General features: G+C 36.9%; 1 protein-coding gene across 1 annotated transcript; it reads right to left on the reverse strand.

Moving 5' to 3' along the window:
• Positions 1 to 439: 439 nt before the first annotated feature.
• lin28aa (lin-28 homolog Aa) lies at positions 440 to 15232 on the reverse strand. Its single transcript, XM_051865587.1, has 4 exons — positions 14902 to 15232; positions 13679 to 13854; positions 8738 to 8922; positions 440 to 2299 (listed from the first exon to the last, which is right to left on the reverse strand). The coding sequence occupies exons 1-4, from the start codon at positions 14909 to 14911 to the stop codon at positions 2089 to 2091; spliced, it is 582 nt and encodes a 193-aa protein (XP_051721547.1). The 5' UTR covers positions 14912 to 15232; the 3' UTR covers positions 440 to 2088.
• Positions 15233 to 17602: the final 2370 nt, after the last annotated feature.

Here is a 17602-nt window from a genome sequence, read left to right on the forward strand (position 1 = left end):
TCATCTCCTGTGAACATACCTGAAACCGTCCAATGCTACGTTGTTAAATTTTGACTTGTTGGACAGCAGAACACTGCTCTAGTCTTCCACACTCCAGTCCTTATTTTATTTTTGCAGAAGTACATGCATGGAAAAATTCTTTACAATAATACCAGTAACAAAGATTAAGAAAATAAATTTGCTGTGCCAGTGCTATGCAAATACTATGGAGCTATAGCCTTTTTGTTAAAACATAATGATATAGTGAATAAAATGGTGAATGTATGTCACTAGTCTAACCAAAACTAAATATACATATATACAATCATGATTGAGAGAAGAGGTCACAACCAGTCTTTTTCTCACATTCCACTAAATTTATTGGATGACAAAAACCATTGAAAACTTTAAAACACATTACATTCAAATGTTCAAGAAGTGATTCCCAAGTTCAACAGGATAGTCAAAAACACAGCTAAATGGTGCAAAACTTTGTATGATACATTCTTTTATTAAATATGCCAAAAACAAGAACTCAAACATAATTGCATAAAGGAATGGATTAGATAATGGCAATGTTTCCAGTTTATGTAGGAGGCAACCACAGCATAGTTAGGGTATACAGTTACACTTTATTTTAAGGTGTCCTTGTTACAGTGTAATTATACATTTGAGTACTGAGAAATATTAGTTAACTGTGTGTACTTGTGCATGTAATTATGCATAATTTATAGTTATTACTATAGTAACTTCATGTAATGTGTAACAAGGACACCGTAAAATAAAGTGTTACCGGATATACATTCCTGTTTGATCCACAAATCTCAGAAAGTTAATAATTACAATAATTATGATGGTACATGGAACTATAATAAAATAATTCTTATCACTTAATGTAAAATCATGTCTACCTCACACTGCTTGATACGCTCCCTGAGTTCAGAGTCATGATTCAACACTGCTAAAGTGAAAGGCATTTATAGGTTAAATAGCGACTAAAGAATAAAACATAAATCTGTCAGATGAGGCCGATTACAGTGCCGTCTTCAACACAGACAAAGATATCACAATGCTCCACGATATAACAAAATAAAATGCACAGAGCAAGAAATCAGTGCAATAAAACAACCATACACAAATAAAAGCTCATCAATATCTGCCGATTCGTGGCACATGAGATGATGGTTGAGGTATTTTGGAAATTATACTGAGAAACTTGAGGTAGGAGCCGGAGTCTCTTTTACATTGTGGAGAAGATGCAGAGCATGTTGCTATAAATAAATACTATGAGTAAGGCTAATAATAGGTTTACATAAACAGAATATCTATATATATATTAAATATGCTTTAAAGTCTTTCAGCTCCTCCTGTAAAATGGGAGTAAAAGGCTGTTAAATACATTCCAAAACAATACAGGCAGCTGGAGAACGGAGCCAATGTCTTCACCATCAACGCAGGAACGGGCAACATTTGTTCAGATGAACAACTTTTTTCTCTCTGTTTCTCTCCAAAGACAAATAACAAAATATATCGCTAGCAGACATACAGATCAGCAGCATTTAAGACAAGACAGCAAATATCGGTTGACTTGAGTTTAGAGATAAAAGTGTGATTGATTATTTACTTTCATGTCTAATCGAGCGTGTTTTTGTTCAGATCACTAGTGACAGATTTGGACACGTGTAAAAAGAGCCGCTGGTTAAGAGAGCCAAGCCAGCGGTTTTAACATTCATTTGGTCCCTGGTGATCAGGACAGTCTATTGCAAAACTGGCAATTGCCAAATCCCCAGTTCAAACCCACCACCAAAACATTTTCATAAAAGCATCAAGAAGTACAAGAAACACTCAGTTAATCATCTGTAAGAATAAGACGTTTGTTTTGAGTTTATACCTTTCGCCAACTCTAGACGAGGAAGAGAAAAATCACTTAATGAGATATGAGATAACTACTGCAGTAATACACCAAACACTTTACTGAAATTCCTGAGAGCAGCTCTATTCCTGAGTGTTAGACCATTAAAAAAGTGACGTTCTTCTCATAGACCTGAGGAAGTTCCAACAGCAGCATTATGCGTTTGTTTTTCCAGTATAGTGATATGATTGGTTTTCTCAGTCGGTGGGCGGAGGGGAATGACTGTGCTCTGCTTTCTCCCCCGTGAGACCTGCAGACGTTCCCTGAGAGCCCTGTGACGACTGCTGGGCTTTGGCGGGGCAGTTGGCAATCATGTGTGCGACGCTTTGGCAGAAATGGCATCTTTTGGGTTGGGGAGGCAGCTTACATTCTTTGGCATGATGGTCCAGACCACCACAATTATAACACCTGTGAAAAAATAATAATCACAAATCACCTTAGACACTCACATTAGAATATACTACTTAAGCAGGGTTTTTCTGTATTCAAAATTGTTTGGCAGTCGCCAAAATGAATCTTTGTCCCGCCAAAGATTTATTTGATCATTTAATGTGAAGAATGATGATACCTGCCATTCTTCAGTACCAGTACTTGCTAATAGCCAGCTTCTTTGAAGCTCTCTGTGAAGAGTGTCAAAGGTTTCTATTTACAACATGTTTTTGCAGCGTTGAGCTTTGTAGCCAATCACAGACATGTCTGTAGAGCATGTGAACGCAATGGCCAATCAGATGTGTTTATGAATCCGCTCAACACCACTCAGAACAGCGGAGCGCGAGCTCTACAGTGCACTCTCACGAATCCTCTCATTATAACCAACAAAGTATAAAAATGACATCAATAAGAGATTCATTGTACAACTTCATTGATTATAACGGGAGTTCTTCAAGAGTGCAGCTTTGTGTACCTTACATTGTAATTGATAGCTTTAGTGTTTATTATGGCAGTGATCTTTGCTCGCTTTTCCTTTCTGTATATAATATATATTTTTCATGCTGCTAACTACACATTGCAAAGTTTTTGGATTGACAGCCATATAAATGGGCGATTGATTCCAGTTGACAGTGATGACCATAGCAATGGATGGAAGAAAACAATGTGATACTGTATGTCAAATGATCTGAGCATTAAATCTTGGAGTGTAAATGCAAAATAACAGAGCTGCCACTTGTTCTATTTAATGTGTAATCTTTGTTGTTCACTTTACAAATCAATCACTCAGTGACTTTTTACATTTAAATTTACAAATTTTTAATAAAAAGCACATTTGTTTTATGATCTGTCCTGACAGTGATTATTTTTAATTTCACATGATGAGTTAATATTACAAATCATTTCTTTGCATTTGTTTTTGATTTATTGCCAGTACTCTCAGTTCACATAGCTATGGTACTGACTGTGTTTGTCCATCACCACCGAAGACCATTTTTGACCCAGGAAAAACCCTGTTAAGTGACTTAAAATGGAGCCCCTAAAGGGACAAAGGAAAAAAAAATGTCTGGGAGAAAAAGTTCAAAAGTTATGCATTTCCCCAAGAAATTTTACGTTCGCTCGCAAAGAACTCCGCTCAAAAGTTTTGCGAGCAAATCCAAAGTTTCTCTGGGGAACGCTAAACAACTGGGAGAGAACGCAAAAGCATTGACATGTAATTTTTCCTTCCATCTCTTATTTTTTTCATCATCATGTCCATAACTTATAGAACAGTTTTGGGAATATAAAAAAGTTAAAGCTTCATGAAGCAGTGTTTTGAAATCGGCCATCAATAAATAAGTCGTTATTTTGTTTTTTTTGGCGCACCAAAAATATTCTCGTCGCTTTATAATATTAATATTAAACCACTGTACTCACATGAACGTATTTAAATATGTTTTTAGAACATTAATGGATCTTGAGAGAGAAAATGTCATTGCTGGCTATGCAGGCCTCACTGAGCCATCGGATTTCAACAAAAATATCTCAATTTGCGTTCCGAAGATGAATGAAGGTCTTACGGGTGTGGAACGACATGAGCGTGAGTAATAAATGACAGAATTTTCATTTTTGGGTGAACTAACCCTTTAATGAGTGTGTTTACATGTACAACAAAATGCTGACGACCATCAACAATCAGGTCATTCTAAAATGTTCATTTTCATAAGATTCTGAAATTATAGTATTTTGCCTTTTATGGCTTATATTCATATAGTATGATATAGTGAGAATATGGAGCTCATACTTGAGGAGGAAAAATACCTCAGACTGAACAAAAATGTGGTGCAGATGCTGATTTTATATGGCCAAAAAGTAAGATGAGATCTTTATAACAGGATAGCAGATACTTACATAAAATGCATATAAATATCAATATCTGCCAATAATATGTCTTAGTATGATGATATTTAAATGCTTAGTTTTATGATCAAACTGTAGTTTTAAAACATATAATGCAATACAATACAATGATGATTGAGAGATGAACAAATAATCCTTCCTCAAAAGCTTGATTGTCATATTTGACATGATTGTTTTGAAAATGTTGTATGGATATTCAAGTAAACCTAAGTTGCTTTAGTCCAGTAAATGTTTTTCTTGAAATATTACTCATAATATCCAAGTTATTCTTACATTTACTGTAAAGATTTCACAGCAGAAGGACACGTGAAGCATGAGCTGAAGGTGGACGTCTTTACAATTATAGTAAAAGTACTTGCGAAAAAAGTCTAAACTGTCAATCAGACAACAGAAGGAAAAAAAGTTTTGATCTTGTTGATCATTTAGAGGCCTTTGCGAATCAAATATGATCCAGTCGGCTTTATAGGGTTAAAGTTTGCCACATAGCGTGAGCAATCATTCCAAATTTCCAAAGAAAATAAAGGCCATGTGCGGAGGTCCCAGTGGCATATGGGTGCTTGGTATGGGGCAGTCGCTGCTGCATTGATGTCCACTCAGCGGAGGTCATGTGGGCGACTGCAGGGCACAGGGGACTTTCGGGTGACACCATTGCAGCTTCTGGTGGTTTATAGGCACTGACCCGAGGCCTTCATCAGCACAGTGTGCGGCACGGACGGACAGCAGGCGGAGTGTGCAGAAGGCAATGACGGCCTTTGTTTGAAAAAAGCTGCAGCAGCAACCTATGAACTATGACCTCTTGCAGCCCTAACCCCCAAACACCCCACCCAGTCCCTAAACACATGCAGTTTCCATGGCAACCCTGACCCCTGACCCCTCACGGGCACCTTCATCTGTTGTCAATTAAATAAACTGCGATCTCGGAACCGAATGCGCATAACATTCACACTTTATTCTGCCTTGATTTTCTTCTCCCTTGTGAAAAAGAAGTGATCAGTTGTAATGAAAGTGCACTTGTAATCTTGTAAAAACTGTAATAATAATAATAATAATTGTAGTAATACTTCAAACCTTAATATATATATATCTTTACAATAAGGTTCTGTTGGTTAATGTTGGTTAACGTATATAATGTATAATAATATGTTTGTTACAGTATTTATTAATCTTTGTTAACATTAGTTAAAAAAAATACAACTGTTCATTGTTAGTTCATGTTAGCTCAGGTCATTTAAACAATAAATGCTTTTAGACATATTATTCATTGTTAGTTCATGTTAACTAATATAGTAAACTAATGTTAACTAATAGAGCCTTATAATATAATGTGTTACCATATTAAACTGTACTTGCAGATAATATAATATTAATGAAATAAAAGGCCAAAAAAGCGTACTAAAAGGAGTACAGATTCACTGTTTTCAAACAGACTTAAGTAAATTTTTAGAAAATAGTGCAATAATGTAAAGTTTGTAATAATGTTAAATTAAAAGTTGTACTTTAAAGTGCATTTTAAAACATTGTTTTAATAATCTTTTGTTATGCTTTTAAAAAATATGCTTATTTTGATCTTTGATCTAACATACTAAAGAACTTGATTATAATTTTATCTGTAGTATGTTGTTTAATTTTACATTTAAAGATTATATATTTTACATGTATTGAACTCCCACTTCTTCATTACATTTGTTATGTTCTATTGAAACATAAGTTTCAATAGAAATGACCTTAAAGTACATTTTACTTTACCTTGTCAGTACATTCAACAGTGCACTTTAACCATATTTCAAAGACAATTGAACTAATTATAAAATTATATATAAAGATGTACTTAAGTCCTACTTGAGAGGGTCAAAAAAAAAAAAAAAACACTCATAAGTTCAGCTAATTGCTTTAAATATAAATTTAAACGACAATATATTTTCTTTTAATTTTAAAGTGTCTAAAAACATTCAATTCATTTCACACTTAAGTATATTATTTTAAAGTATACTCTTTCTGTAATAAGCACACTTTTTAAAAGCATGCTAAAGTGTACTTCTTCTTCACAAAGGCTGCTTCATTAAACAGTGACGGTACATGCAGTGGGTCCACTGAGCTGATGAATAACCATGATGGACAGATGTGGCTCTTCTTAAAGGGGCAGCGTGCTCTAGGGATGTATCGAACGCAGGCCTCAATAAAGATCTGCACTCAGATACTGTCAACACAACGGATACTGTCAGTCACAGTGATCAGAATGGACTGACTGGGCCAAATGATACGCCTATAACTTCCATCTGTATTAAGAGCCAAAAAAGGAATCATTTGGGTCGAGGATGCAAAAATTTCACGGAGTAAATTCCTTGCTCTATGTATTGAACCAGTGAATAAGTCTGAGTGAATAATTTTTTCTTGCAAATTAGATGGAAAACTGGGTGATCATCCTTGTAGTTAACATTTAAAGTTGCTTTCGGATGTAAAGATCTTTGAACAACCTCAGGATTGGGGGATATCCATCATATCCATCAGGTATAAATGCATCAGTGACCAGGCATTTTAACCAGTTATTGATCCAGGTCTCATCGACAGCCTGTCCATGCAGCCCTAACTGAGGGCAAAGGAAGGGGGGAGGGGAGGAACTGGTGACAGGGGTGAGATGACCAAAACACATTTTTGGAGAGATCAAAGAGAGGGGTTCAGGCTCTTCCTATGGGCTGCTAAAACAAACACACACACACACACACACACACACACACACATTTCCTAAAGGATGAGCTATTTCTACTTGTAATATAATAGAGTGACTGAGTGTTTTTACATGTACAGCAAATGCTGATATGCTTTTTTCTATTTAAAGAGTTTCATAAATGGCATGTGCACATCAAATATGGTGGCAGAATGACAATAACAGGATTCAATGTCAAAGCAAAACCGTGTAGAGGAAAATATTTACAGCCCCTGAAATTCTATCAAAATGCCTTGCAAAAAGGGTTGACAGTTAAGGTGTGGTCACATATCTGAATTTCGGCTTAATTTTGCAGGTGAAATGGTCCATTGTTCTTTGTCAACAGTGTAGTGATGTATGAAGCACAGCTCACACAAAAGACACTGTCAAACCAAGCAAATTTTGTTGGTCAGCGCAGTGAATTTGAGTGATCAACTTGAACCCATTGCGAAATCCTTCACCCCAAAGGCCCCGGTATACTTCAAGTGAAATCAAAGAACGAAGATGTGTGATGTAATTTAGAACAAAATCAGACCAAAACGAAGTTCATTTCGGGAGTTCGAAACAGCTTGCCAGAGCAAACTTTCTGGAAAATTTCACTCTGGCTGATAAACACCATCAAACTACCATTGGTCTGTGGCGATTATGCAATAGGTGGGTGTGGCTCTTAGGCTCCACCTTCTTTGAGACGCGAGTAAAAACATGAACACACCGGAGAGCCGCTTTATAGACCAAACTGAAGTAATTCTAATTGAAAGAGACTCTGACACTGTTTTTCATGTTTAAAGGATTAGTTCACTTCAGAATTAAAATTTCCTGATAATTTACTCACCCCCATTTCAATCAAAGATGTTGGTTTTTCTTTCTTCAGTTTAAAAGAAATGAAGGTTTTTGAGGAAAACATTCCGTGATTTTTCTCCATATAGTGGACTTCACTGGGGTTCAACGGGTTGAAGGTCCAAATGTCAGTTTCAGTGCAGCTTCAAAGAGCTCTACATGATCCCAGACGAGGAATAAGAGTCTTATCTAGAGAAACAATCGTCCATTTTCTAAAAAAAATACTTTTTAACCACAAATGCTCGTCTCGCACTGCTCTGCGATGCATTACGTAATCACGTTGGAAAGGTTACGCGTAATAGGGCGAAAAACTCTCATTTTCTCCCCCAACTTCAAAATCATCCGACATCGTTGTTTTACCTTTTTTGTAAAGGGCGTTTGACTTAGTCTTTGCATGTTTGCTTTGTAAACACTGGATCTGTACTTTCGTCTACGTCACGCGTGACCTTTCCAACGTGATTACGTAATGTGTGGAGCATCGCAGAGCAGTGCAAGAGCATTTGTGGTTAAAAAGTATATAATTTTTATTTTTTTTAGAAAATGACCGATGGTTTCTATAGATAAGACTCTTATTCCTCGTCTGGGATCACCTTGAAGCTGCACTGAAACTGACATTTGGACCTTCAACAATTTTAATTCTGAAGTGAACTAATCCTTTAATACTTTAAAGCTGCTGGATTTAAAGCGATCTAGTGTATAATATGTACACTTTATCTAATAATATGTACCATTAAGGTACTAATATGCACCATTTAGGGGTAAACAAGGTACAAAAGTATACCTTTTAAAGGGTACTGCCCCAGTCACAGCTTTTGTATCACTTTCTTCTGAGAGTGTAATGGCACAGGACTTAAAATAAAGCTACTGGAAAGACCCATGTTTCTTTGTAACAGAGAGGAAACCGCCCTTTTGCTCACAGCTGTGCAAAGCGAAATACGTGAATCGTTATATTATGCTACAGCTCTGAGACGACTCACCTGTCTCCTTTGGCCCGGCGTTTCTGGACGCTCTTGCCTTTGGGTCTCCTGTCACTGCCCACACAGTGAGCTCCTGCAGGACCCGTCACCCGCAGAGACTCCAGACCCTTGGAGGACTTCTTGAATGTGAACTCAACAGCCTCGCCCTCCTTTAGACTGCGGAAACCCTCCATGTGCAGTTTACTCTGAGAGAGGACAGAAAAACATCCTCAGTAATGCCACTACACCAAATCCACATTCATTCAGAAACTGAATCAATTACATGCAGAAGGCGAGAAAGTGCTGTTAGGTTGGAAACGCAAAATGTCTGGTCTCATCAAAGTGTTTGTGTTGCTGTAGAAGACACTATTCAAGCACAAAGACCCCAGAGGACTGCAGTATGTGCATCTGTATGTGTGATGTGCCTTCTTATGGGATATGAAAGAGAAAGCCAGTGATTTATGTGTGAAAAACCCATGCCTTACCATCCCCCGACCCAGGTTACAGCATTCCTGATTCACACACACACCCACACACACACACACATACACATCCCCCACAGCACACACACGTCTCTTAATCCCACTCTCTGACCACAGGGAAGGATGCTGTGGAAGGGGTCCACGAAAATTCTTCAAATGGTTGTTTGGCTTTAGTGTCTCCTGAGGGCGAATATATTCCCTGTTAAGAATTAACTCCTATGGGAAAGTGTAAATGTAGCACCTGAACTAATTATTTAAAGAAATAGAGTGCTGGAGGGATGACTTATTTTTTTAGGCCAAAACCTGGAAACGACTTCGTATTTTAGCACTTCGGCTTCCAATCGGCCTTGAAGTCAGTGGGTTTTTGGTAAAATGTTTGAAATAAGTTCTGTGGTGAACACAAGCTCAAGATATTCTCATGTTTCATTCAATGCCATAAAATACATCAGTAATACCCTCTTTGTGATTATTTTAAAGCTTTTAATAAAATAATCTAAATAACTCTCATTCAGATCTGCCTCCATTTTCTCTACTAGAAAAGATCTGTCTCTACTTCCATTGAATTTTGACTTTAAGACTCGTCCCTCTTTACTATGCAAATTACAATAAGTGAAGCTCTCAGGCTTTGAAAAAAAATATGCAAACACACATTAAAAATATGCAAGTAGTTAAAGGATTAGTTCACTTCAGAATTAAATTTTCCTGATAATTTACTCACCCCCATGTCATCCAAGATGTTCAAGTCTTTCTTTCTTTCTTTCTTCAGTTGAAAAGAAATGAAGGTTTCTGATGAAAACATTCCAGGATTTTTCTCCATATAGTGGACTTCACTGGGGTTCAACGTGTTGAAGGTCCAAATGTCAGTTTCAGTGCAGCTTCAAAGAGCTCTACATGATCCCAGATGAGGAATAAGGGTCTTATCTAGAGAAACCATTGGTTTTTAACCACAAATGCTCTTGCACTGCTCTGTGACGCTCCACGCATTACGTAATCATGTTGGAAAGGTCACGCGTGATGTAGGCGGAAGTACCGATCCAGTGTTTACAAAGCGAACGTGCAAAGAATAAGTCAAACGCCCTTTACAAAAAAAGGTAAAACAATGATGTCGGACAATTTTGAAGTTGGAGGAGAAAATTAAAGTTTTTCACCCTACCGCGGTACAAATGCAAGATGAGCATTTGTGGTTAAAAAGTATATAATTTGTATTTTTTTTAGAAAATGGCCGATGGTTTCTCTTGATAAGACTCTTATTCCTCGTCTGGGATCGTGTAGAGCTCTTTGAAGCTGCACTGAAACTGACATTTGGACCTTCAACCCGTTGAACCCCAGTGAAGTCCACTATATGGAGAAAAATCCTGGAATGTTTTCCTCAAAAACCTTCATTTCTTTTACAATGAAGAAAGAAAGACATGAACATCTTGGATGACATGGGGGTGAGTAAATTATCGGGAAATTTGAATTCTGAAGTGAGCCAATCCTTTAATGTGAAAAGCAGCAATGTCTAATTTAAGTCAGATCTTTTCAATTAATTTGTTTATCAGGTTCACAAACCTGGTCTGAATGAATTTTCATAAAGTCCAGTTCATCATATGGCTTGAGAAGACTTAGAATATAGTGCAAGAATAGTATGGACCACTTTTATGTTGTTTTTGAAGATTGAAAGCCTCAGTCCCCATTATTGTCAATCCATTCAACAGAATGACCAACACAGTCCTATTCAATGACCATTTCACCCTCTGTGTTCAATGAAATAAAGAAAATCATACATATGGAACAACATGAGGTGGGAGACTGAAGATTGAATTTTGAAGCCTTATTCATAGACAACTAATGCTACCCTGTACTTTAGTATCCTGGATACTATATATTGTCTGCTCAGAATGGCATTCTACTGATGTATTAAAACCAATGCATTACAGTTCCTCTTAATGTTGCATTTCACGTTCTTCTGCCACCAACCAATGGCAGCAATGTGAGCTCACACAGTAAATGCATTACACAACCGATAAACACAATGAGCAGAAGCATTATGGGATTATGGGAGCATCTCATGAAACATGTCCAGGTCTTACTTTACCTCAACATCAAAAGAAAGAAATTATACATTGCATTTGACCAGTAAGGTTTTTAGCATTATTTGCATGACTGTGAAATCCATTTTATTTCGCTCTTCCAACTGTCAGTAGCTTACAGTTATGCAAAAAACACACACATTCTCAATACTGTAATGCACAAATTATCACGTGCATTTGTAAAGTAATATTAGGCATGGCCATCGAGCACTATGCTATTTTTTTCTTTCACCTCTAAGAAAAGCATAAGTATATTAGTTAGAGTGTATGTAGCACAGTTTTTCATCAGCATTTGGCTTAAAACTGAGAAACGAAGAAAATGCCTTTTAATACTCAAACTATTCTAGTTCTCCTGGATATTTTATATACGATTTTAAGAAATAAGGCAGATAATTCTGCACAATAAATGTATCAAACACGTCAGTGGATCATCAGATGACTAGTATTACAGATCTTCGTATTGATGTGATGTAAACGGCCCCGTGAGGATCTGTAGCAGTGTTTGTTTTGTGGAAACACTGTTGGTCACAGTGATGTTGAGGCAGATGCAGTGTTCCCTTTCAAGTACTTCCATTGTGTGTCGGTCAAAGTGACCGTTAACGTATTTCCCTAGACGCGTGACCCCCGACCCCCAACTTCCCTTCCTCCATCTGACATCTCACTGACATGCTTTAAGGCATCTTTAGAGCTGTTCCTACAGTAAAAACCCTAAGAAACGAGCATGTTCACTGGATCTGTACTGGATGATCCATTAGTAACAGTCACACAGGTGATGGAGAAATCACAAGCAAGCAGGTTTTGAAATAATAGGAAGCAAAACTCCACAGATAAAGAAAGGATCTGTCACGCAGAGAAAGCTGTCTTTCTTTTGTTTGCTCTCACAAAGACCGGTGGAGTTAATGTTGTGTAGCTGAGGCCCGCTGTCACAGCCAAACGTGTGCGCAGCACGTGGATCGGGAATGAATCTCGCCACGCTCGCCTTTGGCTTGCTTAGTTGGGCTGTACAAGACACTTAACATTCAGTATTATCGGTTTGACTGCACTGACACGACTGGATGAGAACAAAACTTGAAGTGAATTGAGCTGAATAACGACACTATCGTCTTCTGTAGAGCTGCTTTATTTTATTCAGAATTTGAGTTTGTCTAACATTTGATGAAGTTTGCATCATTGATTCTGTTATTTTTCTGTTTATTACTGTGAAGCTGCTTTGAAACAATCTGTGTTAATAACATAAAGCCGCCTCTCAATACTAAATTGAGTTCTTTTCCCCTGCTTATTGCTCTTAAACAGTCAAATACACACAAAATAATGTCAAAATGCTGGTCTTGGTGAGTATTCATGTAAACACGGTCAGTTGTGTTTTAAGTGAACAGTTGAGAAAGAAAACATGTGTAACAGTATAATGGATCCGTGCGTCAGGTCTTAAAGTGACAGCAGCCTAATATACCTGCTGCCAAATTATGAGATAATATTAAAAATATCTATATGGCAGATTTTCCCAATGGTATCAATGTCAAAACTGTGGCCAGTGAAAATGCTGAGTGGCTAGTAACTTTGGAAAACCACTGGCCACAGTGACTGGAGAGCAAAAGAGTTAATGTCAAGCCCTGCATACAATGATGTGCTAAACGAATAATACTAAACAAAGCTGCACATCCCTGATCTGTATAAAGTCTCAGCAGCTCTCCAGGACACAAATGGCCACCCAGTTGGTCACCCATACAAAAGGGCTCCTAAATGTTTCCACTTCAATAGCATACAAGTATCTGTGGCTAATGACTTTATGACAGGAAACAAGATTAAAGAGGTCATCTCTTGCTGACAGGCCAGACTATTGTTTTAAGATACGGCACTTACATGGGAAATGAGAGTTGAGAGAGAAATACTAGCCATACCAGCGTGGACCAATGCAATTACTGCAGAAGTTCAAACATGCTGTTTGACTGGTGTTTGGACAATCAGGAGTGACTGAGCAATTTTAGGTTTCAGATGTTGGCTTTCCAAAACATAACAAAAAGGTAAATGGGAAAGGGGTCAGTGCAACACCCCTTGAAATAGAGCGCTGCAGGGATGACATGAACCCAGAAACAAGTTGCATTTTAGCACTTTCGCTTCCATCTTCATGAAGTCAATGGGTTTTTTGGTTAAATGCCTGAAATAAGGTCTGCGGTGAACACAAGCTCAAGATATTTTCATGTTTTATTCCACAACATAAAACAAGTCAGCAATACCATCGTGTGATATTTTTTTAACTTGTCTTGAGAAAGGCGGTTGCTAACGCCTGGGACTACAATGTTGAAGACATTAAATGTCATCAACTGTGGTGTATAGCCTGCGTTTGGCTTTTTACTTCTGCCGATTGTATTTAGGCTTCAAAAATTTTAAATATGTTTCTCAACACTTACCTGATGGACAAACACGTCGACTGGGGTTTCTAAAGGCACACCATCTCGTGTGGTCATGGACAGGAATCCAAAACCCATCCGAACATTGAACCACTTGCACACACCCACGCCATGGTACGACTGAGGGTCTTCCTCGGGGGCCTGCCCCTCCTCCTCCTCTGTTTTTGTACACCCTCCTACAAAACCATTTATATTTATAATCAGAGTTTTTATATGCAGACATGTAGCCAATTCAAATGGGAAATCTCAAAATTCAACAAAAGTGTAAAAAATAACTGCCAAAATCAAATCAAACCAACACCGGTGATATATATGAATATTGAGGACTTCAGATGCAAATGCCTATAAGTGCTGTCTGAAATTTTCTTCTAAAATTAGCATTTTTATCAACCTTGTATGTTTACGTAAGTAATTTCACTTTAATGGCAATTGATAGGTCCTTTTCATTGTCATTAAAGTAAAATTACTGAACATAAACATACAAGCTTGATAAAACTGCTCATTTTAGAAAACTGCTCATTTCTGACAGCACTTAAAGGCATTTGCATATGAAGTCTTATATATATATATATATATATAATAACATATTTGCACGTTTACTATTAAAGTGCCATAAATTGTAGCTTTACATAAATTAAATAAATAAAAATGAGGCAACGAAGAAAACAATATGAACTACTAATTTAAATCACAATTTTTTCGACGTTTGTAGTGCAGAAAGCTGGAAATAATTAATAGGCCTATTGAATATATCAATTTAAAAATCAATTCATTTAATGATGCCATCTTGGTCTCTCTGGCAATAAATAAAATAAATTTTAGGCGCTTTTCTCCAAAGTGATTGATGGAGACTTCCCAAATGTGTGCGAACATCAAACCCGACGGAGAACAAGCACTCTCGTACTTTCTGCTGCTTCACCTTGATAGTCCTGGTGTAAATCTGAACCTATGGTGAGCGGAATTACATCCACGAGCTCGGTGTCCAGCGCGGGCCTAAAACCTTTCTCAAGTGTCGATAAAACACTCTCTCAAGTCTTCAGGAAAACGGGAGCAAAACAAAGGGGAGCTCCACGATAGCCTCACTTACACTAGTACACGAGGGAGTGGGGGTCAGGACACGGAAACATGAAACACAATGCAGGGACCCCCAGCTCTCCTAAACAAGCAACACCTTGATGTACCTTGATGAAGAGGGCCAGAACTTCCAAAAACAAATGACATACCCTCTGCCATGGGTTCCCCTCTGTGCCTTTCTCCTGAGGTTGTTTGCGTTAATCTCGGTTCTCCAGGTGATCCCTCAGTGGATCGGTCACTGCTCTGGACTGATGCTTCTCATGGTCGACCCCCTCTCTCACAGTTTCGGTCAAGTCCACGTGATTCCCAATCACTCTCCCCTCCAGGATGGCCAACACATTCCTCAATGCATGCCCCCCTCAGTCCAAAACAGACCAATCACGCAGAGAGACCATCACTGCGCTAAAGTCCGGCCCCCAAACTCTTCCACACAAGGTGACCACAACAACATGAGATGACCGCTCGACACTTTGGAAAAGGTGACCACTAGTGTCGCACTGACAGGGTCAAATTTAGCATTATCATTTAGGCCTATTAAGGCCTTTCTTAGGATATATAATTTGTCATAATGAGATATTTTGAATAATTGCTAACTGTATCTGTTTCATTAACTTGATATTTTTAGATCTTTCTAAATAAAATGGTCTCAACATGTTCAAAAGGAGAGTAAAGACGCCATGCTGCAGATGATCACTATTTTTTGACCATGGTTTTAAAACTGTGTTTGACACAAAAGGACTGAATGCAGCGTCAAAACAAAAACCGAAACTCGAAGTATTTAAATGATCTCATGTGCCCCACTTTCCAAAATCATTATATGTTCACAAGAAATGCACCTTTAAAATTGTAGGCTATTGGTAAATATTCTCATTTACGATTTTTGTTTTAAACCAAGAGCATTATGGAATATAATCCGACCAAACCGATTATAAACAAGAGTATCATAAATTAAATGTAAAATAATTATGTTTATCATCTCAGTGTTGTTTGTTCCGTATTCGTGCACTTGAAGAACAAACACAAAACACAAAACATAGTTTATTGTCATTCATCGACCTTATTTATTCAATACCATATTATTAATTTCACACAATTATTGATTCGAATCAAAATAAATAAAACATTTATTTGTGATCAGGATAAATTTGATCGATCTTTTGAAGTGTCGATCTTAAGCTGCACATAATGATCTTTCGTTCTTTACGCGACATTATCACGGGTTTTATGATGATGAAAGATGAAGATGATACACTGAAAAAAAAAGCGGCAACCATCTACATTTACTTTAATTAAAGAATATTTAATATCTCTGAAGCAACCTACAAACATTTAAACTAATTTTGGGGTCAAATCGGATAGAAATCGCTCTTTAAGGTATAATTTCACACTGAAAAATTTTACAGTATGATTATTATTACAATAATAATCAAACGAAACCAAAAAATAAATGAGTGTAATTTGTGCTGCCATTGACATTCAAAACCTCCTCCAAATGGTTACTTGTTAAATAATTGCGAACATTCACTTTCACCATTCATATCCGTTATTACATTTCGTTTGTATATTATCATATAAAATATCATTATATCATCATATCATATTGTCATTGTCATGTTGTTTGACATAGCCTAATGATTCTTTTAAAACAGTATTTGTTAGAAAAAGCCACAATGTCCCTCCAGCGAATGATTCATTCTCTGATCAGAGATGCAGGGAAGAGAAAGCAGAGCTGTCCTCCCCCATCCAAACAATCAATAATCAAACATGAACGCCGATTGATCAATGCACTGTTGCTATGGTGATGCAACAAGCAACCTACCTATCAATAACCCCTAATTCCAGCTACATTTGTATACAATGAGCATGCAAAACTGCACATACATCACATCTCAAGGGCTTGAGCACAAACATGACATTTCATTGGTGAAAAATGTTTTTATTGTGAAGAAAAATATATTTTATATTTTGCATTTACATTCTTTTCTCATAGAAAGCTTTTAATAGGCTGTAATGTTGTTGAATGCACATGCAAAATAAGTTTGTCATATGTATATTGATACAGGTTTCTGTATTTAGAGTCTGCACAAATGAACCACATGCAAACTCTTTTTAACATTTAACTTTGTTCTTGCTTTAAATAACCATCAGCTCGTTTCTCAATTAACAGAAATCTGAATTATGTTCATTAAGACATTAAACTGAAGGTATACTTGAGATCAGTTTTCAACATAACTGGAAAATGTAGCAGTTAGTGTTAAGATCATGTTCATTGCTTATTCACTTGCAGTGTTAATATCAGCGTAATTCAAACAAAACTATCATTTTAGAGAAGCATCTGTGATTACCTTTATGTATAATGCATTACAATGGTATTCATAAATAATTATAACCAAAGTTAAAATGCATTAAAATATTTGCACACTCCTTGTTACAGCTGAATTTGGTTTGTCATGTGTTTTAATACATTATACTTTCTAGAGGTGTATAACGATGTATTATAACTGTGGTTACAATTATTCATGAGATCATACAATGCACTAGGTGCATAATTAATGCTTAATATTTTTAATGTATAAAGGCTTTATTTTTACATTTGTGGTGAAAGGACTTCAAATGATGGAACATGTTTAGCGTTTAAACACTGTATTTTGCTGATGAAACTGTAGAATTTAATTATAAGGATTCTTATATGATGAAAAATGAAGTGAAAAAGGTTTGTATTTACCATTGGTCACATTTTCTTTTTTAAAGGCAGGGGTATTTGTGGATTTCATACAGCAAACAGTGTATTTCCTCACAGGACTGACTCAGGAAATGGTTGATAAAACATATGATTAGAACATAATCCAG

Source organism: Ctenopharyngodon idella, chromosome 16, assembly GCF_019924925.1.
Source record: "Ctenopharyngodon idella isolate HZGC_01 chromosome 16, HZGC01, whole genome shotgun sequence".
Lineage (NCBI taxonomy): Eukaryota > Metazoa > Chordata > Actinopteri > Cypriniformes > Xenocyprididae > Ctenopharyngodon > Ctenopharyngodon idella.